This window comes from Acomys russatus, chromosome 18 (assembly GCF_903995435.1).
Source record: "Acomys russatus chromosome 18, mAcoRus1.1, whole genome shotgun sequence".
Classification (NCBI taxonomy): Eukaryota; Metazoa; Chordata; class Mammalia; order Rodentia; family Muridae; genus Acomys; species Acomys russatus.
In genome coordinates, this window is record NC_067154.1 from 20,122,087 (window position 1) to 20,147,451 (window position 25,365).

The 25,365-nt window shown below is 44.8% G+C and overlaps 1 protein-coding gene across 2 annotated transcripts in view; it reads left to right on the top strand.

Annotated features, from left to right (window-relative positions):
- Enox1 (ecto-NOX disulfide-thiol exchanger 1) overlaps positions 1-25,365 on the top strand; it is a 218,783-nt gene that overhangs the window by 114,433 nt on the left and 78,985 nt on the right. For both annotated transcript variants that reach the window (XM_051160858.1, XM_051160859.1), the window contains exon 9: positions 10,157-10,341. In XM_051160858.1, coding sequence (XP_051016815.1) covers positions 10,157-10,341 — 185 coding nt within the window. The remainder of the gene's footprint in view (positions 1-10,156; positions 10,342-25,365) is intronic.

The window sequence follows — 25,365 nt, forward strand, 5'->3', positions numbered from 1 at the left end:
AGAACGAGGCAAGTTAGCAGAGTATGAGAGAGACTAAAACCAAAGATCAAGATGTGTGACTGACAGGAAGTGACTGGGCCAAAGGAAAGAGAACAGAGAGGAAGTGGTGCTGGTCTAGTTTGCAAGGCTCAGGCCGAGAATTGCCTACACCAGGCACATCCGGAGTGTGCGCTCATCAGTGCAGGGAAGGCTGCCTGAAGGAAACAGGATGGCCCAGCAGAGAAAGGCTCCCTTCAGGCCAGGGCCAGAGTTCTTGCTGCCTTCACTCCATTCTAGAACACAAGACTGTTTCCCCGTGTTGGTGGTCCGAGAGGAAAGAGGGTATGCCACTCAGTTTATGGGGAGACCCTTTTCGGCTTGTGAACAGCCTGGGAAGGACTTGCCCACACCTGAGGCGGGGGGGGGGGGTCTCCTCTTCTGTGGCGTAGGCCAGGCCAAAGGCTGGGGACTCATGGATGATTAGATCTAGGAGTTCAGTCTGACCTCAGAGTGAGGACCAGAAGCCAGCTAAGGTAGAGAGGACAGCTGCTAAGAAAAGTATCACAAGACAGTGTGCAGGGATCAGAGAATATGTTTTGGAAAGCTAGCCTGGAGGATTCATGGAAACGCTCAGTCACAGCATAACAGAAGAGGCACGAGTAGCATCCAGGGTAGAACAGAAAAGAAATTAAGGAAATGTGGGAGCATGCCACAGAAGGCAGAGATGCCTCAAAGGCCATGGCTGGTGCCTTACACTGAGACAAGGTTCTTTTCCTGCCAGAAACGCCATTAGGAGGGACTAAAAGCAACGAGGGGCCAAGAACTAATGAAGCCAAGACCGGCAGAACATTCCATAGGTCACATTAGGCTTCGGCTGCCCCTATCATGCTACACCGAGGTCACAGTTCTTACCGTACTCTGTGGAGAAGGGGGGTAAGAGGCGTCTCAGAAATAAGTTGGGGTGAGACTGTATGTGGAGGGTGGAGGTCCTTTCTCAAAGCAGGTGTGGCTGGACTGGGCCAAGCTAGAGCTAATCAGGTTCCTAAAGCAGAACTTAAGAAGAGGCACAGAGGGCTGGTAGACCACCAGGGCAGGATGCCCGTGCTTCTTAGGAAAACGGTATTTATTGTCATCATCATCATCATTTCTTCTTCTTCTTCTTCTTCTTCTTTTTCTTCTTCTTCTTCTTCTTCTCCTTCTCCTTCTCCTCCTCCTCCTCCTCCTTCTTCTTCTTCTTTTCTCTCTCTCTCTCTCTCTCTCTCTCTCTCTCTCTCTCTCTCTCTCTCTCTCTCTCTCTCTCTCTGTAGCATACATAGGGAATAGAAAAATGGTGCCTTTCAGCAGGGAAGATTCATGAAGAAAATTCAGCCAAGTGAGGCAGTTGTGGGTTGGCTGAGTGGCTGCTCATATGCCCAGCAGACTCAAGTTAGGAAGGCCTGCCTGTTCCTCCATTGGCCTTGCCCATCCCCCTACGCACGTCCTTCTGGAGTCCACTGAGTCCTTGTTAAGTCAGTTCCCACTCTATGCTCCTTTGTCACTTCTGCTTCCTCTTCTCCAGCTCTCAGTCAAGCAACAGCCGGGGTCCTCTCCTCCAGCCACCAGCCACTGTGGAGAGAGCTAAGCTGGCTCATTCACTTCTCAGCTCTCCTTCCTGGGAGTCCCTGAGGTCAGGACAAGTGTGATGAGAGCCCCCAGCTTAGCCTAGAGTGGCACTCTGCCTGGCTTGCCACTGTCACCCCTTCTCTAGTCCTGAGGACTCTGGTTTGCTGCTCTGACTTGGCAGCACATCCCTCAGCATTGCTGACAACAGACACCTGCTGTCGGAAGTCAACATGCCTCTTTCTTTTGTTTCTTTTCCTCTGAGGAAAAAAAGTGTAGGCAGGGGGCAGGCAGCAGAAGATAATAGTATAATTGGAAAAGTAGTAAAACCTGATGTTAGTGTCAACAGCGTCAGGAGCCCAGCCACACCTCACAGGCCTGCCCCTGCTGCAGGGCTCTTCATTAGGAAGAGCTAAGATGAGGGAGGGACTGAGGCTTTTTTTTTTTTCCCTCCATGTCGCCTGCTGAAGCTAAGTGCCTCCAGGCTCACATTTAAGCCACCATAATATCAGGCTCTAGTTTACCTGCGCTCCTCAAATTACCCTTATTCCACCGGCCTCACACAAAGATGGAAATAGACACTGCCTTGTGCGTCTGTTTAGCTCTCCCTAATAATAGCTAATGTGGAGCCGATAATACACAGTGCAAACATAAAGTGTTATGTCAATGCTAAGCCGTAATAATAATAATCCTGCAAAAACGTAGCATAAGGAATTTCCATGAGCAATTTGAGGAAGATCGCTGCTTCAGTGGGAGACAGGTGTTATTGAAAACAGACCGATTGTACTCTGCTGCCTCCCTCCAAGAGACGCTCAGTAGCAAAAGATTGGATTTTTTGGCAGATAACCTATTACAACCCCCCTGCTCTGTGCCTGGCCACCAGGAAGCAGGGAAAATGACAACAGCCCCAGGGCCCAGGCCACAATGTGCATGTGCTTGTGCTTGGTCCTTCCTTGTCTACCACTAACCAGCAGAGCAGGAGACAGATCTTTGAGAGTTTAGGGCCTCGGGAAGAAGATCTCAGCCACTTTCTTTTCAGACTGGGGGCACAGACACAGAGGCAGCAGCAGATGGGTGAGTTCCTATGGATACACAATCTTTGTCACCTTCAGGCTCTTTAAGGAGCCAGGATTTAGCATCAGCCCCTGGAGATGACGCAATTAAGGAAGCCACATTAACCGCTAAGGCTCCGTGAGCTCAGAGAGCAATGAGTATCCTTGTGCCTTCATAGAGAATAGAGGGGATAAAGAGAGGTTTCTATGTGGCTCGCGTCAGGGCTCCAGATTGCAGAGGCTGAGATTAATTTCTGCATGGATTGCCCTCAGATTTCTCTTGTGGAAAAATAGATGTTCACCTTAGACTAGGCTCATCCCTCTGTTTTCTTAGCCAGGCCTCTGGAGCAGAACTAACTCCCTGCAAACAGTTAGAATGGACTCTGTCCCCTCCGTTACAAATAAGCCACTCCCTTCAAGCCCCCATTCCCACCTTTCTCAAATGTCAGCAGTTAGCTGGCTCTTGGCCACCTGGAGGGCCACACTCTGCACTGATAGCCAGCTGGGCTACCTCAGGCTCCCTGAAAAATGGTCTTAACACTTATGAAATAGACTGATAATCATTGTAGCACAGGCTCGTGAGGGTGAAAGGTGGGGAAGACATTATGGAGGGCGTGTCCGTGCTGTGGCTCAGTTTGGGGTTTGCCTTTGGGTGTTTGTAGTAGAACGCAAGTCCTCTTCCACCAAGCTATAGCCCTCGTCCTGGAAGCTGCATGCCACTCTTCCTACTGTGACCTTAGCTACTGCTGAGACTGAGGAAGAGTGTGGGCAGAAAAACAGAATGCTGCCTTTTGTACAAGTCTCCCCTGACTCCTAGAGGGGTGCTGAGGGTATTGGTGAGGGCTGGGCTTTCACAGGTGTGAGGCAAGGGGCGAGAGAGCGATGGAAAACACCAAGGAATAAAACAAAAATGGCAAGCCAGGCGTATGATTCTTTCCAAAGGACCTGTTCAAACAGAATAGCCCAGGCTAGCTCAGGAGATGGAGGTGAACAGGTGACCGCAGAGGAGCTTCCAAATGTGGTCTCTGCACCAGTGTAGTAGCACCGCCTGGTGGCCTGGAGTGTTCACCCTTCAGCCCAGACTCCTGAAACTACAGACCTGAGAGAGGGCCCAGAAATAGTGTTTCAGTCTGCACGGAGACGCTAATAGGTAATAGGCACTAATATTTGAAGAGCATCAGGTTAAGGTAACACTGGAGGTCATATAAATTTCCAATTTCTTTGACTTTAAAAAAAAAAAGTTGATTTTTGGTCACAGAGTAGCCTCTTCTAGCTCAGAGGGAAGAAGTACATTGAGGACGGTATAGGAGACATGACAGGTCCTGGCTTACATTCCAGTGGTGAGAACCAGTCCAGTGTCAGACACTGACCCCACTCCCCTTACTAGGGGACCCACCTGAAGACCAAGCTGCCCATGGGCTACATCTGTGTAGGGGGTCTAGGTCCAGTCCATCTGTGACCCTTGGTTGGGTCTTCACTCTCTGTTTCAAGTCCCCTGGGCCCTGGTGAGTTGGCTCTGTTGGTCTTCTTGTAGAGATGCTGTCTCTGACATGGACTCTGTTGCCTTCTTTTCCAGCACTTCCCCTAGTTGGTGTGCCTCACCAGGCCACAGGGAACAAGATGTGACTTGCTGTGCTGGGGTGGGGTGGGGGAGCTTTTCTGAGGAGTAGGGGAGTGGGGGATGGAGGAAAAGAGGGAAAGAGGGTGGAGCCATGAAGAGGGAGTGGACTATGATCAGGATAAACTTTTTTAAAAAAGAAAAGGACCAGTCCAGTGCACCTCCTAGCATGGTCAGCCCTCGGGGGCAATGCTACATTGTGCAAAGTGAAGCAAGAGTTTGGGTGCACACTATAATGGTCCCTGTCACAGACCAGCCAATGGGGACCTTAGCTACCCCACAGGAAGATTGACACAGTAAAGCAGATGGAAGAGTCCCCAGGTCACTGGATCATAGCGTCATCCCTTTCTTAAGGCATCAGAAGGCAAAGTCATGACAGAGAGGGGAGCCCCTGAAGGCTCTGGGATATTGTAGGATTATCTCCCAAGCCTTCAGCCTACCCCTGCCTCCTTGTATATAAGGACAATTGCCTACCTGGACAGCAGCCAGTGAAATCAGGTTAGCCGTATCCTCCCAGCATTGCAGGAGAACAACTGGCAAAGTAGAGAGAGAGAATGTTAAACCCAGCATTCCCCAAAGACACAAAGACGAACAGTTCCGGAGAAGTGCAGATTTTTGCTAGCAACAATATGTTAAAGCGTTTTATTATTTAGTTACATCTTGCCTGAGCATGAAAAAGATATTAACACACTGTCAGCTTACTGGGACATAACCCAAAATAACTCACATTTTTCATATATTGCTAATTATTTTCCTGAGGCTGGCTCAGCCTGGTAAAAGAAAGATTTCAAGGCTTCCACCAGATTATTTACTTAAAGAAGTTAAGCATGCCATTATCTGTTCCCATGGAAACCCAGTAAGTAATACTGGCGATGGAGGAGGAGGTCACTTTGACCATAATTAGTATAGAAAATAATGATTTATATAGAATCTGGTAAAGGACACAATGAGATGCCATGTAATACCTTTAAACCTTTTTCTCAGCAATGCAATTTAATCTCTGGATCAATTTTCACATACCACTGTCACTTCAGAAGTTTACTAGTTCAATGCTAATTTTCCAAATGCAACAGATTTTTGCTTAGCAGTATCTTCCCAATGTTTTTAATTGCTCTTTTGCTTTAGACAATTCCAGTATCCAGAATTTTCTAAAGTATACAGCAAGTATGAATACTCAAGTGTGTCAACTTTACCCTTCTTGAACTGTATATGGTATGGCCCCTTGCCTTGGTTTCTCAATACACAGTAGGTTGGAGAACTAACTGATAATAATACAGGTTCCACTGGACTCAATAGTGCTTTTAAAATTGCCAACAGTAGGTTTAGTTGTGTTCACAAATAGTTGGTTTACAAATAGGGTATTATGTTGGATCCCTTTTAAAACTGAATTTGGTAATCCACATGGATGCCACTTCCTAATTAGTCAAGTTTTTTGGAATACAGAACACTCTATGGATGTCCTTACCAGAGGCAGAAAGTCATTCATTTTAATCCGTACACCTATTTGAATAGTGGGCTTTTTGCACTATCTCTTAAGGTTAAATTTTACTGTAGACTCTTGGTGACACATTTATCAAGACTGTTTAATTTAGTACAGTGTCCCAGTTAAAAAACTGAAGCAGAAAAAAAGAAAAATGAGTTGACCTTTCACGTTTCTGGGTTTGTGACACATCAGAAGCTGACGGGCATTGTTGGGATTTTGCTTGTTTCAGAGTTCTCATCCAAAAAACATAACACAGCCTCTTCCAGGCAACCATGCCAAAGGGGTACATGTGGGGCCACTGCGTGACTCCAAAGAATGTTTTAAAACAGGAAACAGGTGGCCTAAAGTTACATGAAGTTAATGCCCAATTTCTCACCTTTTAGAAAATAACTACCTTGCCACCGTGGGAATGACCAAGTTTGGTTTTTTGTAAATATTAAGCCTGAAATTATATAATTGGGAAAGCAAATCAGTTACGTGCCCTCATTATAACTATGGTGATGGGCTTGGTTATGGTATTGATTTTTTTTTTTTTTTAGGGGTGGGGAGAGTTACCGATGTTTCCTTTCCTTTCCCTGTTTTTTAAACATAATAATACCACATTCCTGGTCCAGGAATGCCCCCAGCATGCCAGGCACACTGGCCATGGCCTAGACAAGACCAAGTACCCTCAGTTGGACCATCCGATAGGCTTACAAGACAATCCCTACAATAATTGATGGCACTTTCTCTGTATGTATTTATGTTCAGATGATTTATTTCAATAACGCTGCTGGCACATGCTTTAGAGCTGCCTGCCTTTTGCTACACAGATTTCAACATATCTTGCAGACTATGCAATTCATTTGGAAAATGTAATTTTCATCCCTGCATACTAATCGATTTCTTCACAAACACCTGCTATCAGTTATGATAATAAAAATGCCACTCTGAATTGAAAAGGGGGACCAAACAGAGCTTCCTAAGGAAATGGCTTAAGTGTCTTTGAATGCCACTAAGTGCAGTATTGTGCTCATGTAGTGCCAACACTTTTTTTATCGTCTGCATCTTCGGTGATTTCTGCCGTGTTACAACATGCTTCTTGCAAGTGATGCCTCAGAGCCATTGCCTTGTGGAGTGTTGAGCTGACCTATCTGGAGTCAGCGTCTCCAACGATGGGCAAGATCTGAGATTGGGCTACACAATGCTAGGAAGCACCGCCCCATGCCCCTGGGTAAGCTCTGGTTTCATAAGTCCATGCAAAGTGCCAAAGCACCTGCCCCTTGCCTTTGCACACCCCTTTGCCCCAAATCAAATTTCCCTTATTCATTCTCTCCAGTCTCCAGTTCATTGCCAAACTAATCTTCCTCAGTCAGCAATTTCATCATACCCTCCCATTACCCCAAACACCTTCAGTAGTTCTTACCCTGTGGGGTCTGAACCCCACCCCCCATCCTCTCCCAGGCTCCATCTTTTCCTTACTGCTTCCAGGCAGGCACTTGACAAAACAAACAAACAAACAAACAAACAAAAAAGTGTCTCTCATTACTTCCGGAACAGTTTCCTGTAACTATCACTTCTGAGCCTTTGCTTACCTTCTTGCTCCTCACTCAGAGATCCTTCTCCGCTTCTAGGATTCTCATCTTCCAAGACAAACTTTTTTAAAATTTATTCTTGTTACATCTCAATGGTTATCCCATCCCTTGTATCCTCCCATTCTTCCCTCCCTCCCATTTTCCCCTTACTCCCCTCCCCTATGACTGCGCCTAAGGGGTATTTCCTCCCCCTGTATATGCTCATAGGGTATCAAGTCTCTTCTTGCTATCCTGCTATCCTTCCTCTGAGTGCCACAAGGTCTCCCCCTCCAGGGGACATGGTCAAATGTGAGGCACCAGAGTATGTGAGAAAGTCATATCCCACTCTCCACTCAACTGTGGAGAATGTCCTGTCCATTGGCTAGATCTGGGTAGGGGTTTGAAGTTTATGGCCTGTATTGTCCTTGGCTAGTGCCTTAGTTTGAGCGGGACCCCTGGGCCCAAATCTGCCTATCATAATGTTCTACTTGTAGGTTTCTAGAACCCTCTGGATCCTTCTACTTTGCCATTCTCCCATGCTTCTCTCATCTAGAGTCCCAATAGGATGTCCTCCCCTCTGTCCCAGTTTCCTAGTTAGTGAAGGCTTTTGTGGGACCTGCCCCTTGGGCTAGTATGCAGATATAAGTGAGTATATACCATATGACTCTTTCTGCTTCTGGGTTAATTCACTCATTATGATCATTTCTAGCTCAATCCATTTGTCCACAAATTTCGGGAATTCCTTGTTTTTAATAGCTGAGAAGTATTCCATAGTGTATATGTACCACAGTTTCTTTATCCATTCTTCTACTGAGGGACACTTAGGCTGTTTCCATGATCTGGCTATTATGAATAAGACTGTCAAGACAAACTTTTATTCAATCAATCTGTATCCTTCCTTCTTTCTTTTTTTTTTTTTTTATTAAATCCCGATATATATCTTGATGTTTGCTTATTTGTTTAGTCAATCAATATTTATTGAGTACCTATTTTATTCCAAATATCATTCTACCCTTTCTTCCTTTGAATACATTTAATTGCCTTTTAGATGTGCCTTTTTTTATTGTATTTTAGTAGAGCTTGCAAAAAGTGACATAGTCCATGCTTTCTTTTGTGATCTCAGATGCCCTGGGTATAAGGAAGCATGCAGTAAATGCTTCCTGACTAATTGATCCCTAATGGGGTGATGCTGGGAGTTTCCTGGTTAATTGCATGCTCTGTTTGATTACTGTTTCAATGCATACTATACGTTGATTGTCATTTTTGCAAAGTGGAAAGCTGTAAAACACTTAACTGTAAAACTGTTATTAACATAGTTTAATGTTTGATGTTTAGGAAGAGAATTCACTTGGGTCTCTGAGTGCCTCAGTAAAGCTCTGTGATCACCATGTGTGGGATGGAGCCTACATGTAGCTAGCTGACCTCAGGCTGGCCCCAGGTTAGGAGAAATTGCAAGTTTAACAGGGACGGGAACATGGCCCTACACTATAGCTTTGCATAGATTAAGTCAAAACAATGAAGACATTTCTAGCAATAAGCTTTGCAAGTGCTATCATACTTTTCTCTTCCTTTCAGCAGTGGAGAATGGCTTTTCCATAAGGGAAGAGAACCAATGGGCCACTACTTGAAAGTATGGGGAGATACTGTTTTTGAATAGTTGTTAAGAACTGAACTCGCAAGGACTGACATAGCCGTGTCAGCCAGAAGTGCGGGAGGATACAAGTGAAGGGTTAACAACTTAGATGTAATCTGAATAAATTAATAAAAATTATATATAATATATATGTATATATTTATACATATATGTGGAATACCTGCCTGGAAGCTGCGTTGGCAGTCCGTTTCCATTGCTTTAGGCAAACAAGTGATCCACTGCTCTGGGTCCCGTGGCTTGATGGAGTGACTCAGTGGACTTAGTCTAAATGTCGAAGGCCCTGCCTGAACTAGGGAGCTTTCCTGTGAGAGTGCCCAGCAAGCTATTGTGATATTGCAGGAGCCACAGGGCGTGGAGATGGAGGCAGGGCAACAGATTCCTCCACGCCATCTTCATCTCATGCCACCCGTCACTCACTCCGCTTTAGGTGTCTCTGTAGCCTCGAGGTGCGTAAGACCCTGAGTGAACCCCCTGGATTCCTCAGTGAGAAGGAGATGGGGAATTGTGTAAATTAAGACTGCATCAACACATTGAGGCTTTTCGCTTTCAGGGAGGAACAGAATAACTACACAGCCTTGTAGGGGGAAAAAAAGACTTTTAATCTGTTTGTGAAGCAGGTGGAACTAGGTTTCCATTCTGATAGCAGTTAGCGAAAACAATTTGTGCAATTTGTCCCGGCAGTAGAGCAAGAAGGAGCAGTGTGCCTATCAGCTCTTCCCTCCCCTGGGAGGCTGCTGCATGCCTCAGCCTGTGAAACAGCCACTTATTGGAAAGCAAGACGCCCTCCAAGCATCTGAGCAGTCACAGAGCCAGAGAGAGGACAGTCAAGCGCTAGCCATGCTGGTCGCCAGGAATTCTGGTTATCCTCATCCCTGAGCATGGCTGACCAGCTTATTATGAGGGTGTCCAGGTTGTGGGGGCGAGGTCAAGAGGTAGGAATTTTGAGGGATAAATCCTGTGCCCATTGAAAGAATTCATATATAAGACAGGAAACGTTGAATCGATTAAAGAGATTTCGGGGCTTTTGCTCACAATATTTGTCTAGCCCCAATGTGGTCCACCAAACAGTTAAACAAAGAGCACCTGGGCAAGGCTATAAGCACTTATCATCTGAGTTGTTGTGAACTCGACCTTAGGTGAGGCTTCCTTTCCCACCAAAGGCCATCCCAATCCCGGCAGGAAGGTAACTCCCCAAACTCTCTGTGTTTTTTCCTTCAGCCCTGGCGGCTCAGGCCTATGCCCTCAAGGAGGAGAACGACAGTCTCCGCTGGCAGCTGGATGCCTACAGGAACGAGGTGGAGCTGCTGAAGCAAGAGAAAGAACAGCTCTTCCGAACGGAAGAGACCCTCACCAAGGACCAGCAGCTGCAATTCCTACAGCAAACCCTGCAGGGCATGCAGCAGGTATGGGGCACATGCTGCAGGGAGACTGGGACTGTGTGCGTTTCTGCAGGCATGGAAGGGTGAAGGAGGAGAAAGACTGATCAACAAGCTAAGTCCACAGCAGAGGAGAGTGCTAAGGCTTTGTGAAAGCCAGACCTTGGAGAAAAGTCAAGCTAAGGAAATCTGCTGCGAATCACCCTGGGGATAGGAAGTGAAGGGCAAGGAGGTTAAAAAAGTGTGTGTGTGTGTGTGTGTGTGTGTGTGTGTGTGTGTGTGTGTGTGTGTGTGTGTGTCTCCATGATATGCAATCAAATTCTTGTTGACTATAATAACATGTTTTACAATTTAGAGATGTTTTAAGTTCAAAGCTTGACAGCTGATCTTTACGAAAGCTATGGTCAATACAAACTCTATTCTTTCCATCTCTGGATTATACATATGGTCTAGTCAGGTTTAAGGATTGACTGTTGGGTCTGGAGAGATGGCTCAGTCTGTGAGTGCTGACCAGGCAAGTCTAATGACCTGAATTCAGTCTCCAGAACCTATGAGAAAAAGCTGAGTATTCTGGCAGGATTCCACTTACAGTCCCAGCACTGGGGAGGCAGAGACAGGAGCAGGGGTAGGGCTTTCTGGCTTGCCAGCCTCATTAGCTAGTTCATGTCTTCAAAGCCAAGATGAATGCTGTCTGAGGAATGATATAAAAAATAGAGCTCTGGCCCCCGCGTGCATGAATGTACATGTTACAGATATACCTGCACAGAGGAACGCACACATGCACACACACGCACACGTGTGCACACCCGCACACACGAAGAAGTGACTGCTGGTGGAATGGGTGAGTCCTGAGTTGGGGCTGCATAGCTTTAGGAATGAAAAGCTGTGCTTTTGTTGAAGAAGATCAGACTGCGGTCTGACACTATGGACTCTAGAATTTGTAGCAGTCATTAGAAAGGTGGCAGCTGTGATCTGAGGATTAAGAAAAGGGGCCACATGCTGTGGGAAATAATATAGAGAGAGGAGCCCCCAAGTATGGGCAGTTAGGGAAATAAGAATTTTTAAAAATCCATAGATGGATGTGTCTGTCTGAACACATCAGTTGATCAATAATACCCTGCAGGTACTGGGGCCTTTAAGTTAACTTAAAATAATGGAGCGTTAAGTTACCTCATTGCACATGGGTGTCCTTTAATTACTCCTTTAAGTATACAAGCCCAGCCAATGCTTTCTGGCGTGGGGTTGGGGCATTGTTTCTGTTTAAACCAGAGAAAGCTGTTGGATGGTGGGAAGTTGGTGAATTGGGAGCTTTCTTAATTCCCTACATTCCTATTGCTATTCTCTTAAAGGAGGACCTACACACATGTTTCATGATTAGTGCTGACTACCAGAAAACAGGAGCCAGACCCTGAAAACTGACTGAGAAGGAAGGAGGGAGGGAGGGAGACAGTCAGACAGACAGACAGACAGACAGACAGACATATGATCGTAGTGGAAAGTGAGCAATGGCCAGGTCGTAGAGATTATATCTTCAACATCTCTTGCCATTTTAAAGCTTTTTTTTTTTGAGTCCTGGCTCTGAGTCCTAACTAGTTGATGTTCACAGTGTGTGTTAGACTAATCAGTGAGATTTGGAGGTCAGAGCCAGCCAGGAAAATGTCACTGCAGTCATTGCTCAGGTCCCTGCACTTGGAAAGCTGATACAGCAGCTGCTGTGTGAAGCTCCTAGGGTTGTCCATATGCCCCAACAAAGGGTGCAGGGATGGGGCTTGCCAGCCTGATAATCCCGTTTCCCCAAAGATCACCATGGCAGCCACAGCCTGCAAGCCACTGTCACACTTCAGGCAGCAGGGCCCTCTTTTCCTCTAGAAAGAAGAATGTCTCTAATTCCTTTAAAAGTAGATAAAACCTTGAGGCTTGTTACAGTGTGCGAGCTTGTCCTGCTACATCAGGGAGACACATGCTGGGGTCTCAGCACCAGAACACAAGCCATGCATCTGCTCTGCAGAGAGCAGCGTTAAGAATCCTTAGTCATCCAGCAGAGCCGTTGCTGGTAGAGTTCCATTTGCCCCATTGCTCTGCTGCCAGGAGGTGCACTTTAACACAAAGGCTTGTTTGTTTTTGTAATGTGGTTCGAATTCAGCAGGAAAAAATGACACCTCACATCCAGAAGGTTCCAAGTTCAGGGTCCAGACATCAATAAGGTTGGCTCCTTTCAAGGCTGTGAGAGAGGCACTGCTCTCCCGAGTTACTGGTAGACTGCAGGCAGTTGAGTCTTTCCTTACTGTGCAAACACGCTTCCTTGCTCTCTGACTGGGTTTCCACATGGTGTCCTTGTATGGGCGTCCAGAGCTCTTCTTTCCCTATGAGCACAGGTCATGCTATGTTAGAAGTCCAACCCGCTCCAGACTAACTTGGTTGTAGCTAGTCATGTTTGCAGTGACCCCTTTTCTAAATAACCACATCCCTGTAGTTGAGAAGGCTGGGCCGTCAATACACAGAAGAGATGGAGAGTCTGAAGAGTCATGACCGGCACATGGGATTCACCAGTATGTACTGAGTAGAGGATGAAAGGACCATAGCCAAGAGGCAAGAACAGCATGGTACCTGTGGAGCTGTGGGCTGTGTGGCGTTCATGCCATCATACACAACATGGCAGAAGTCAGAGCTGCATCAGTATGCCATGCGTGTGGTACCTCCTTAGTACATAGAAGTGCCGTGTGCCCACAGCCTTCGCAAATGCTTTTCATTTATTGGTTGTTGAGCCAGAGCATGACTCCTCTGGCAACACATGTTTAAAATGTAGATGCTCTTTACGGCTCATGTTTCTACCGTGTTCTGACATATAGGAATAAATTAGCACAACTAGCGCCTTTGGATCTTACCACTAAGAACCCTCACAACTTATAAAGCATAAAGTCAGTTCATCATTGTAACACTGTAACAGGTTACATCATTGTAACCTGAGACAAATGGACCTGCAGCCTTATGTGTTTCACCCATGCCTTCACTTCAGATGATCTTGGACATGGTCAGTTGGGTTTGTGGCTTCTGGGCCTGTGCCTGTGTAGAATGTCATGGTGGAGAGGGTGTGGGGAAACAGAACTGACCACCTCTGTCAGCCAGGAAGCAAAGGAGAGAACAGGGCTAGTCAGGGTACCGATCTCCCCAATCCAAGAGCACATCTCAATGACCTGAATTTCTCCTACTAGGCCTCACTTAAAGGTCCCACCTCCCAATATCAGGCCCTGATAGCATCCAAGCCTTCAGCATCATCAGCATCTGGAGGACATACAAGATCTAAGCTTGTTTTTTGTATTAACTTGTATTAACTCTGATGTGTACTCATCTCTATAAGGTAATTCATCTACATTTGAGAGAGTATTGCTACAACAGCAACACATACACACCATACACACCATAATTAAAAAAATAGCCTTAAATGGCCTTAGAAGTAGCAGCTAATTTTTAGAATTGCCTTCAAGTTTGGCCAAAAGCTTCTGATTTTTCCCCTCTTTTATGCCCTTGCCAATATGCTCACCGACATGACTCCATTTCTTATGTTTTTGTGGGGGGGGGAGAGAACCCATTATGGAGCATGGTTCTTAAAGCCTCTGGGTGATGTTGTCCTAGTGTTTGTTTCTAAGTTTGACCCTATACTACACGTGAGTCATAATTTAATAATATTAGACATTTCATACAAGAGGAAATAACAGCTTGTAGCCATGGTAACATGGTTGCCTTTACCAAGCCATATGACAGCAATTAAGTTAGCCTCTCTCTGCTGGAAGGCTAAGGAGGTTAGTGCCTTATTTTCCACTCTCGTTTGTGTCTTTAGGCATACAAATAAAAAAAAATAAATATTTCAGGCTTTGCTCATCTTCTATTGCTACACTGAGTTGCTTTGTTAGGACCAGTAAAATTTGTTCTTTAGACGCATTTAGTTTTATGACTTTTGACAAATGCGTACATTCATGTAAGTAGCACTATGACAGTCAATCTGTCAGTTAACTTTCATGGCTACTCCCTCAGGTCCCTGCTCATTCAGCCCCGCCTCAGCATCCACTGAGCTGAAATCTACCCTTAAAGCCTGTCATTTCTGGGACCTTCCAGCTCACGACCTTTGGACTGGCTGCTTTCGCTTAGCGTGCATTTAAGGTTCCTCTGTGTTGCTGTGTGCTCCATTCCCTTTCTGTTCTAGTGAGTGGACCTCTGTTGTAAGGAAATGCCGCAGGTCATTTATCTAGTCACTTGTTCATAGACACCTATGATGTTTGCACTGTGGGATAAATATGCACAAATTTGCTATGACTATTCGCTTATAGGCCTTCTGTTTAGATGTAACTTTTTATTGGCACATGGATAATTATCTATGATTGGGATGGCGCAGAAAGCATCCTTCTGAAAACACTGCCACTGTGTTTTCTACAGTGCATAAACCTAGTGAATTCCCATGAGACTGCAGAAGTGTGCCAGGTGCCCCTCGTCAGTCAGGCATAGTCAGTTTGCTCTGTCACTGTTAGCCACTGCGGTAAATGGGTGGACTTGTTGTAGCTTGTCAATACCTAAATGTAAGTGGCACTTTTATTTTCATTCCTGAGCATATCCCAAAATATCATATTCTTAAGCATAATCTTAAAAGTCCGATGTTTTTTATTATTGCTTTCACGATTTCTTAACACATGTAATGCATTTGCTTACTCTCCCCCTCACACTCTCTTATTTCCTTCCCATTCATCAGTTCCTCTGCCACACACACACACACACACACACACACACACACAAAAAACACACACACACACAAAAAAAACTCCTTCTCATATTCATCAGGTTTTGTTTTGCTTTGCTTTATACCCCCAAAAAATTTTACTGTGGCAATCTATATGCTACTGGCTTTAGAACTAACCAAAGCCTGGTAGGATCACCAGCGAGTATACAACTCATGCCTATGCCTTCCCATCTCCAAGAATAGATCAGCATAAGTGGTGGTAGGGCCCCATGAGCTCCTTGTCCATCAATATCCAACTGCAGGACAGGCCAGACTTCTATAGGCCCAGTACCCGTGGGCACGGTTGCTATGGCTTCATGATTGCAGTGTCTGTATCAAGCTCAGGATATGGACTTACACAACCATCCTCTTCTTACATTATTTCTGCCCGCTCTTCTGTAGTGGTCCCTGAGTTTTAAGGGTGTGCTCTAAGTGTCTTACTTATAAGAGCCTTCAACTATCCTTTCTTCTCCGCATCAGTGTAGACATAAGTCTTTTTATTCACCTGTTAGCTACATGGAAAAACTTCTCTGATTATGCCTTTTTGAATGTAGCCTTTGTCTGTGGAATAAACATGTTTAGATCTGTGCTTTGATGCTATGTCAATTCGGCTAATCAGATGTCTCAGGTTCACCTCTAGGGGCTTAGACCTCGTCGGTGACAAGTTTTGGACTCGATTTACAGTACTAGGCATAGATCTATTTTTCTAGAGTGGGCCTCAAATCCAATCAAGGAGTTTTTGGTTACTCCCCGAGTTGTGTTGCCATTATTGTACCAATGGTTACTATTGCCTGAAAGATGAGGAATATAGCTCAGAATTCCCAGATGGGTAAGGCTACTGATGTCTTTACCTCTACCATTATCCCACAACCAGTAGCCTGCACAGCACCACTGGGCACAATAAACTTTAACACCACCAAGGAGGAACTCAGTGTCACCTTGATTTCCATCCTACATTTTCAAATTGTATAGTGTCTTCCGCCAAAGGGTCTAACAGACTTTTTATTGGGTTTCCTGTTAGTAAGTTTACTCATACCTTCCCCTGTTTTAGAAAAGTCAGATATCATCCTGAAACCTACATGAGGCAGCTACAAGGACTAATAAATATTCAAAAGACAACAGGATGCCATTAAAAGTGCTGATCACAAAACTGTGTATGATTAATGATGATTATTAGAGCTCCTTCATAAATCCTTTAAGCGGGTGCTTTTTAATAGCATTATCAAAGACAGTTTGAAAAGCAGCTCTTGTAGACCAGTGAACCATTGGCCTGTGTGGAGCAATGGCTCACCAGCGTCCTCGCTTGACATTAGTACTGCCCAGGGCTTTTAGCTCTCAGGACAACATTGTCAAGGATAGATCAGAAAAGACAACACGAGGAAAAGAGGATTATTATGATGAATACCACTTTAGAAATCAAGTGGGTATTTTTCTCTCTGTCATCAGAGTAGAAGATACATACAGTTTTCTTTATTTGTTATGGCACATGGATAAATGTTACTACTTCATAGAGATACAAAGTTTCCAGTAGAGTAAGATTAGTCCCAGTTAGCACAGCTAAACATTGGGTGAGAGGTCAACTTTGGAATACATATTTATGGAATAGATTCTAGTATTTTGAAGTCAGAGCATCAGCGACTGTATTTGGTCACTTGGAGATGTTAAGCCTGTCTTCTGCATGCCTGCTGAAGCCATTCGGTTGCTCAGTGAGTACTTTCTTATAGACATAGAAAAAAGCTTCTAGGACGTGCCTCTCCCTCATCATATGTATGTGTTAAAAATCAGGACAGAATAATGCAGATATGGAGGTGATGGTGGCTGCAGTGGTAGTGATTATATAGTACTGAAGATATAGGTGGTGGTGGTGGTAGTGGTGGTGGTGGTGGTGGTACCATGGTAATAATATTGGCTGTAATGATAATTCTTTTTTAAGTATATTTTATTAATTTATTTATATTACATCTCAATTGTTAGCCCAACCCTTGTATCCTCCCATTCCTCTCTCCCTCCATTTTCCCCTTACTCCCCTCCCCTATGACTGTGACTGAGGGGGATTACCTCCCCCTGTATATACTCATAGGGTATCAAGTCTCTTCTTGGTAGCCTGCTATCCTTCCTGTGAGTGCCACCAGGCCTCCCCATCCCCATCCAGGGGACATGGTCAAATATGAGGCACCAGAGTTCGTGTGAAAGTCAGACCCCACTCTCCACTCAACTGTGGAGAATGTCCTGTCCATTGGCTAGTAATGATAATTCTTGTTACGATGATAATGTTGCCAGTTGCTGTATTAGTGGCTGTGATATCGAAGGCGGCTGTGGGAAGAATGTGTCTAGGATATTGACTGAGGTAAGAATATTGGCTGTGGTACTGATGTTGGCTATGGTGAGAGTGCTGACTCTGGTAAGAATGTTGACTGGTGATGATGCGAATGTTGGCTATAAAAGAATGCCAGCTCTGGTAAGAACGCTGTTGTGGCGATGACGTTGGCTGTGGTGAAGATTGTTGCCTATGGTGAGGATATTGGCTGGTGGCAGTGTTGGTTGTTGTGATGACGGTGCCTGTTGTGACCATGCTGGCTGTGGTGGTGACATTAGTTGTGGCAGGAATGGTGGTGTGCTGGATATTGATTACGGTGAGAGTATGGCATGTGGCTGCATTGGTGGGGTGTTGTATAGATGTTTAGTGTTTCCAACTTTAGACAAACAGGAAAAGAGATCATTTCTTTGTAAAATTTACTTCCTAAAAGATGGAGATTTTTTAAAGGCACAGCAGTCCTGGTTCTCCCAGCCAGCTTTAGAAGGCCCTACTGCAGAGCCAGGAGACCAGCACATGCAGATGGAAAGGCAGAGAGATGTAGGAAGAGTTTGCTGCTAACAGAGTCTCTGACTTCTTGATTATTTTCTGCTTTTATTCCTAGAGTTGAATTTCTTCCTGAAATGTTAGCCAGTCAGATAGACCTGCTAGGATATGAATTATCTTTTTCCTACTATTTTCTGCTTTAACACTATCTGTTATCTATCTGTTGACTTTTTGGCTTGGTAATAATATTATTTGATTTCTAAAAGTTTGCTTTCTTCTCTGGTTATTGCCTTTTTATATTATCTTATTTTAATCTTACTATTAAATTATCATATGAAATATTTTTGAGGATTCTACTTAGAAATTTGAAAGTTATTTTTTGCTCCTAACTAAATTTTACTAATTCCAAAATTGTTTGGGTTTGGGTTTGTTTTGTTTTCTGTACACACATGTACATGCATGTGTGTGTAGTGTGTGTGTGTGTTGTGTGAACTATGGGTATGTTTTGTTTGTATGTGTGTGTTGTGTATAAGTATGTTGTATGTGTGCATCTTTTTTGTGTGCATGCATGTGTGTACTGTGAAAGTCAGTATATGTGGGGGTATGGGTGTGCTTTGTATGTGTGTGTGCCTATGGTGTATGCATTTGTGTGGTGTGTATATGTGTGAGTGCATGTGTGTTTGTTTAAGCCTCTCTTTCATGTATAGGCTTGTTCCAAGCAAGATGATGGTTTGCCATCCATTCAGACTTAGTGTGAGGGCTTGGTTTGCTCCCTTGGAAACTGTGGGTATGCTCATCGCTGTAGCTGAGGCTCTTGCACATATTACCTGAGGCCTTCCCAGACAGTAGTTACCTGAGGGTGTATTGACCAGACGCTTCATCTTAAGGAAAGCTTGTGAATCCCAGAAGTGCCCAAATCTGTCATATACTGTGATTTTCCAGAATTCCCATTCTGTTCTCACTGTTCTTACAAGTCTATTCATTGATATTGACAGACATTTAGGTTGACTCTCTGAAGGAAGGGAAGACACACACACACACACACACACACACACACACACACACACACACACACACACTACATCCATTGTCTTATTAAGCAGGAACCTGTTTCAAGGGTTTTAACTTTAATCTAGTCCTTGACTGAATACTCAGCTAGCATGTAGCCAAGATAAAAGAAGAGGAGGTGGGCAGATATTAAAAATTGTCATCCACAGGAGAAGAAGAACAGCAAGAAAGTTTTGTGACTGTCTAAAAGGAAGGAGTCTGAAGCAGTATATTTTGGAGAAAAAAATGGTGACTCTCTTAGTTAGGGTTTCTATTGCTATGAAGCGACACCATGACCACGGCAACTCTTATAAAGGCAAGCATTTAACTGGGGCTGGCTTACAGTTTCAGAGGTTTAGTCCATTATCATCTTGGCTGGAAGCATAGCAGCATGCAGGCAGACATGGTGCTGGAGAGGTGGCTGAGAGTTCTACATCGGGACAGCAGGAAGGGAAAGAGACATTGGGCCTGGCTTGAACATCTGAGACCTCAAAGCATTACCCCCATTGACACACTCCAACGAGGCCACATCTCCTAAGAGTGCCACTCCTCATGGGCCTAAGGGTACCATTTTCATTCAGATCATCACAGTGGCCCAAGATGAGAGGGCTAGTGAGTAGTTGAAACCATAGAGGTGAAGTAAAACAGATGGCCGGAAAATGTGAGCTGAAAAAGCTAGAATATGCAATAAAAAGAAATGGCTAACTCTAATAGCCACTCCCTCTCTTTCCTGGTCCTGGAACAGGGAAGAAGTGTAACCAAAAAAAGGGGGGGGGGGAGGGAAGGGGAGAAGAGGTGTAGGAAAAGGAGGAAGAACATAAAAATCAAATCTGGTGATTCTGAGAAGCCTCCATTCCAGGGACTGTGTGAAACTAAAAGGTACAGGATGGTCTAGACGGGGCTGAAGATGACAGAGGAAAAGCATGGAAGATACCTTAAAAGACATCGCATCTCTACTGCTGTTGGCTAATTGAAGAAACTGGCACAAACTCGGAACAGGAAGAAAGGAAAAGGAGAAATCCCCCTAAAAGAAAGGATTCAAATGTTGTAGCATCATTACTTGTGTTTTAAGAGATATCTAGACACCAAGTGGTGGATGTGAAAAACTGCAGATGGATTAGTTTGGAACTTAGGCTGTAACACGTCATGCAAATCTACCTTCTAAAGACAGCTCGTGAACCGCAGTTGTCCAATTGTAAGGAAGAAGCATTCTGTGCAGGATGAGCAGGTGGATGACTCATTCAGCAAAAGGTTTCTTAACAATATTATCATATTGTTTTTAATGCATGAAGACGTTGTACATTAGAACAGAGATCAGCACCGCTGGAGGAGACAAGGATATTTCACAGCAACGCGCAGAAGGAGGTGGCCTTTAAAAGCCGCAAAGCCTTCAGCTTTAAAGGGTTCAGAAGAGATGTGTGTGTGTATAAGCAGACATGCACACACAAAAACCCGATGTCTTTGCAAGCTGCAACACAGAGACATGGCCTGTGTGTTTACCACATTCTATGGCACGTACCCAGATGCTGGGTCCTTTCTTTCTGCGCTAATTACTCACAAGGTTTCCCCCACATTCATATTAAAAGTCACTGGCATTTTACTAGAAGCAGAAAGCCTCATACACAGGAACATCCTAATCGTGCCTTTAGCACACCCAGTTCATCAGAGCCTCTTAATTTGGAGGCTGCCGTAGTCTCCCTGTCTTTGCATTTGACTGCCTCAGGTTTGCTCTTTCATTTCCTTCCCATTCTCTTGCCCTTACTTTGGCCTGATTGTGTTACAACAGCAGCCCGCATGACGGAAGCTCATTAGTGGCCTCGAGGTCATTTGTGGAGTGTGCCAGCAGCCCTTGTGTCTTCTGACATTTGCAGACGGTCTTCTCCCAGACTTCGAAAAGAGGAGCCATCTCCTGAAGAGACATGGCCTGTGTTTTTACCACATTCTATGTCCTGAAGAGATTGTTAGAGCCATTTGGAACAAGAAGCGCAAACCAGGCTTCTCCGGCTGCCTGTGTGGAATGGTCACACCTGACATCTGTTTGGGATTTGAGCTTTTTCACAGCACTTTCCTGTTGGGCTCTGGATGAGACAACAAAAAGACTGTACCTGATGGTGGCACAGAGGAAACCTCCTCAGAGTTTTCTCAGTTTCCTGGCGAGGACTGGCCACTGGAGGTCTTGCTGTCTTCCTAGGACACAGATCTTATGCTGAAAAGAGAGACAAGCTGTGCCCACATTGCCAAGGGCATGGAGAAGATGGAACCACCGAGCGAGTGGAGGACCGAGGCAGAACTGTTTGTTTTCTGGGTTGCTTTGGAAACAGAAGACTGTCTGAGCCTCAGGTTCTCCACCTGGCCAGCGGGTCCTGCCAAACTCATTGATGATTTGTTGTCAGAAAATGAGATCACCTGTGTGAACACACTGAAAGGCAGTTATGCAATTATAATTACAGTTACCACTGTATCCTAGCTGAAAATACGACAGGCCAAAAACAATAGATGATAGATAGATAGATAGATAGATAGATAGATAGATAGATAGATAGATAGATAAAGTTCATTACTCATGTTTTAAAAAATTAAGTCTAGGCAAGCCCTGGTCCATGTTTCCTGGGCCTGTGCAGCCTGTGCAGCCTGTGCAAATGCAGCTCTCCTCTCATGAGGAATTGCCTCCCTCCAACTACCTCCCCAAACCATTTTTATGTTATTTCCCCATCTCAGGATCCCACATACGGAATTCCAGGCAAGAAACTAAGTCCTCTAAGTCAAGTGACTGGCCCAAGGCACAGTGCCACCTAGCAGTGTGGGAACTCTAGCCCAAGTTTCTCTGACCACAGTCTCTGTCCCTTCTGTGACGCCATCACTTTCTGAGCCATGCTTGCTTAAACACCAGTGCCTCAGAATTGTACAAACACTATATGTGTCATGGCAGTGGAAGGCTGGTGGAACATTTGAGCCCAGGTGTTAGGGGATTTAACGACATTAGCAGCCTGTTTGCTGCCTCTCTGTCACAGGCCCCCACTTGGTCTTTGTATTAGAGAGGAAGAGCTAGAAAAGGGAAAATCACATATACACGGCTTTAATTTATTGAATTGAATTAGGAAAATAAATTTCTTCACTTCTGGGACTGGGGAAGAAGCCCTAATGAAACTTACCGATTGGAGGCTCATCTCATCATGTATTCTCTTGCGCCTCCATTAATTAATCTGATCATCAAATGCACCCTCATTAGTAATCATTGCTCTGAAAAATAAAGAGGCCAGCAGATAAATCAATGGAGGAGCCAGTGGTAGAAATAATGGCACTGCCCTGCAGGCCACTAGAAGCATTTGCCTTCTGTGGCCTTTCCTGACTTCTGCAATGAGGACTCTCAACTGTCTAGTAGCCTTGCAGCCATCGCCAGCATAGTCAGAATACCAGACCTTCGTTTGTGCCACTCGGCAAGCAGCGTGGGTGACCTTTGAGTGACCTCCCCTTGCACTGCCTCTTTTGGAAATTGCCTCCTGACTTATGCGCAGTATTACACTAAGAGTGCCAGATTTATAGTGAAAAGGGTCTTTTCTTAAATGTAGTAAATCAAAATGGAGTTTTGCCGCAGACACAGTCTGGCCTCCACTGTTCGACCATTGCCATCTCTCTCCTTCCAGCCACAGATGCTAAACTAAATCCATGCGGTCTGGCCTTGACTTCAACTCTTTATTGTCTGCCAATGCACAGCACCCCGCTCACTCACCATAAAGCCCTGAGCCCACTGGCACGGTGACTGCCTGCACATAGCAGGTATCCCGTCCCTGCCTGATGCTGTTATCTGCCTCCAGAACTGGGCCACAGTTGGGAGAGCATCCTGCTCCAGGCTTTCTCTGTGCAGCTGCTTAGAAGAGGCAACAGTGGGATTAGAGCAACTGCCCAACTTCCTTCTCATGTGAAATGAAGCCTGGGAAGAGGAGAGAAGACAGGGAGAGAGTGAAGATAAAAGTAGGAAGATAGAGGGATATGTTTATTTGAATAGGTATGGAATACATGCAGAAGAAAAACAGAGATGGTGGTTGGAGTTTGTTTGGCATCTTGGTTTTTACTCTTTCATTCTGTCAAAAATGTATACTTCACTGAAGAAAACTTAGAGACATGAAGAATATATATTATATACTATGAAATATATATTTATATTATATATAATGCATTACATTATATATGATATTTGTGTATACTTCATAGTATCACTTCCCAGCTAGTTAATTAACTAACATCTGCCTTTACCCTTCCAAAGTCTCTTTTTCTTTATGCACATAAAAGGATATAACACTAATCACACTGGAATATTGACCAATGGGATAGCCAAACGTAGTCGGTTTAAAGCTTCTGCAGCTGTAACCGAAGTATAGAATTGGGAATTCAATTCCAAGATGTTAGATGGTTAGTTAAAGACTATGTTTTCTCCTCTGTTTAACAAAGCACCCTGAATCGTCATCAAGGGAAACTTAAACAGAGTTACTGCCCAATCTGGCCCTTATTTTATAGACCACCCACTTTAGTCAGCTGATGAGTGAGAACACAGGCACCACGAAGTTCCCGTCAGGAGGCTACTTTCTCAGTTTGGCAGTTTCCTATCTAGTTTTTGTGTCTATCTGTCTGTCTGTCTCTATTTCTCCCTTCACCTCTCCATCTTCACCTCTGCCCTTTTCTCCGCCCCCTCCCTCTCCCTTCCCTATCTGCTCCCCCCCCCAACTTTCGTTTCTCTCTTCTCTTTTATTGCTCATCTCCACAAACATGCACAGGGGATAATTTTAGCAAATGGACACAAAAAATTTTTTCAAAGGCCCCTGAAGCCTAAGGTGAAAATAAATGCAAGCCTTTGTCATAGATTTCCAGGAAGGGAGTATTACAGTCCTGACCGTGTATGAAGGGCCAGTCCTGCCGCTGCCTGCTTCCCGGAACTTTCTGTTCTGTTCTCTTGATTTATTCTGCTGATCCCACCTCCACCCCATATAGCTACAGTCTGTTTCTTAGGTCTGTCACCACCTCTCTATTCAAAGACAAGTGTCACTTAGGTGTCCATTGAGTGGGTCTCACTGGTAAGCATGGGAACTCTCACTGGAAACAGTGACAAAAGCATGTGCCTCCTGTTGAAAATCAAATGAACACAAAGGAAGACAGATGCAGATTATAAAATGCTACAGTGTAGCACACACCAACAAATACTGTTTATTTGAAAGATAAATAAAATAGAAAAAAGTTTTGGGCCAGTTGGAAATTAGAGCCCGGTAAATAATAATAAAAATGCAAACAGGGTTATACTCATAAACCCAACAGAGATGGGCGTATGGGGACAGCAAGAATGCCTTTGGGACACATTTTTAAACTGAGGTAATGAAACTTGTAGGGTCAAGTATCTTATCAATATCAAATCAAGAAACTGAGAGTCTGGCTGATCTAGTTCCTGAAAATTGAGCTAGCAGCTAAGTTGTGTATTCCAGGAAAAGATACAGATCGCTGAATGTGGGGCAATTTCTCCATCTGTCCAAGCACAGGTGCTGCTGCTCTTTAGAGCTCACACCGAGAAAAGGGGAGGGGAAGGGGGCGCTTCTCAATGCGCTTGTAAGGCTAGTGTGGTCTCTGCTACCCAGAGGGCTGTGGGAAGCAGGAAGGGGATTTGGGCCACTCTTCTCTATGGATATAGTTATAATTGCTATGTTCGTTGAGGTCTTCTGTTGTTGAGGCCATTATTTCTCCTAGTTCAGCTAGGAGTGATGGCACTCAGAGACTGAGGCAGGAAGATCTGGCATTTGAGGCCAGGCTAGGCTGTAGAGGGAGGCAAGACCAGCGTGGCCGACATAGTAAAACCCTGACTCACTGGTGATGAGAAGGACAATGATGATGATGATGATGATAGTAGTGGTGGTGATGATGATGATGGTGACAAGGATGATGATGGTGGTGGTGATGATAATGACAAGGAGGAGGAAGAATATGATGACGAAAAGAATCTGCAGTTTAAAGCAAGTGAATCTGGAATAGTCCAGAGGCTAACCAGCTGTAATAGGACAGACTGGTCCTCAGAGAAATGGCTTTTTTTTTTTATCTGCTTTCACACACTCTCTCTCTCTCTCTCTCTCTCTCTCTCTCTCTCTCTCTCTCTCTCTCTCTCTCTCTCTCTCTCTCTCTCTCTCTCTCGCTCTCTCTCGCCCTCCCTCCCTCCCTCCCTCCCCCCTGACCTGGGAGAAGTGACCCAGGAGGAGGAACATGGAGACTGGGGCCCATAGTTACTATGAGAGTGCTAAAGGGTAGTATTCTAAATTGGTCTAATGTATTAAAATAACTGAGAAGGAGTGGAATAGCTGGGTCTTGAGGAAGCCCTATTCCCATTTTTTTCTGAGATAGCATCAGATAGATTTCCAAAGTGGCTGTACTAGTTTGCATTCCCATGAGCAATGAAGGAGTA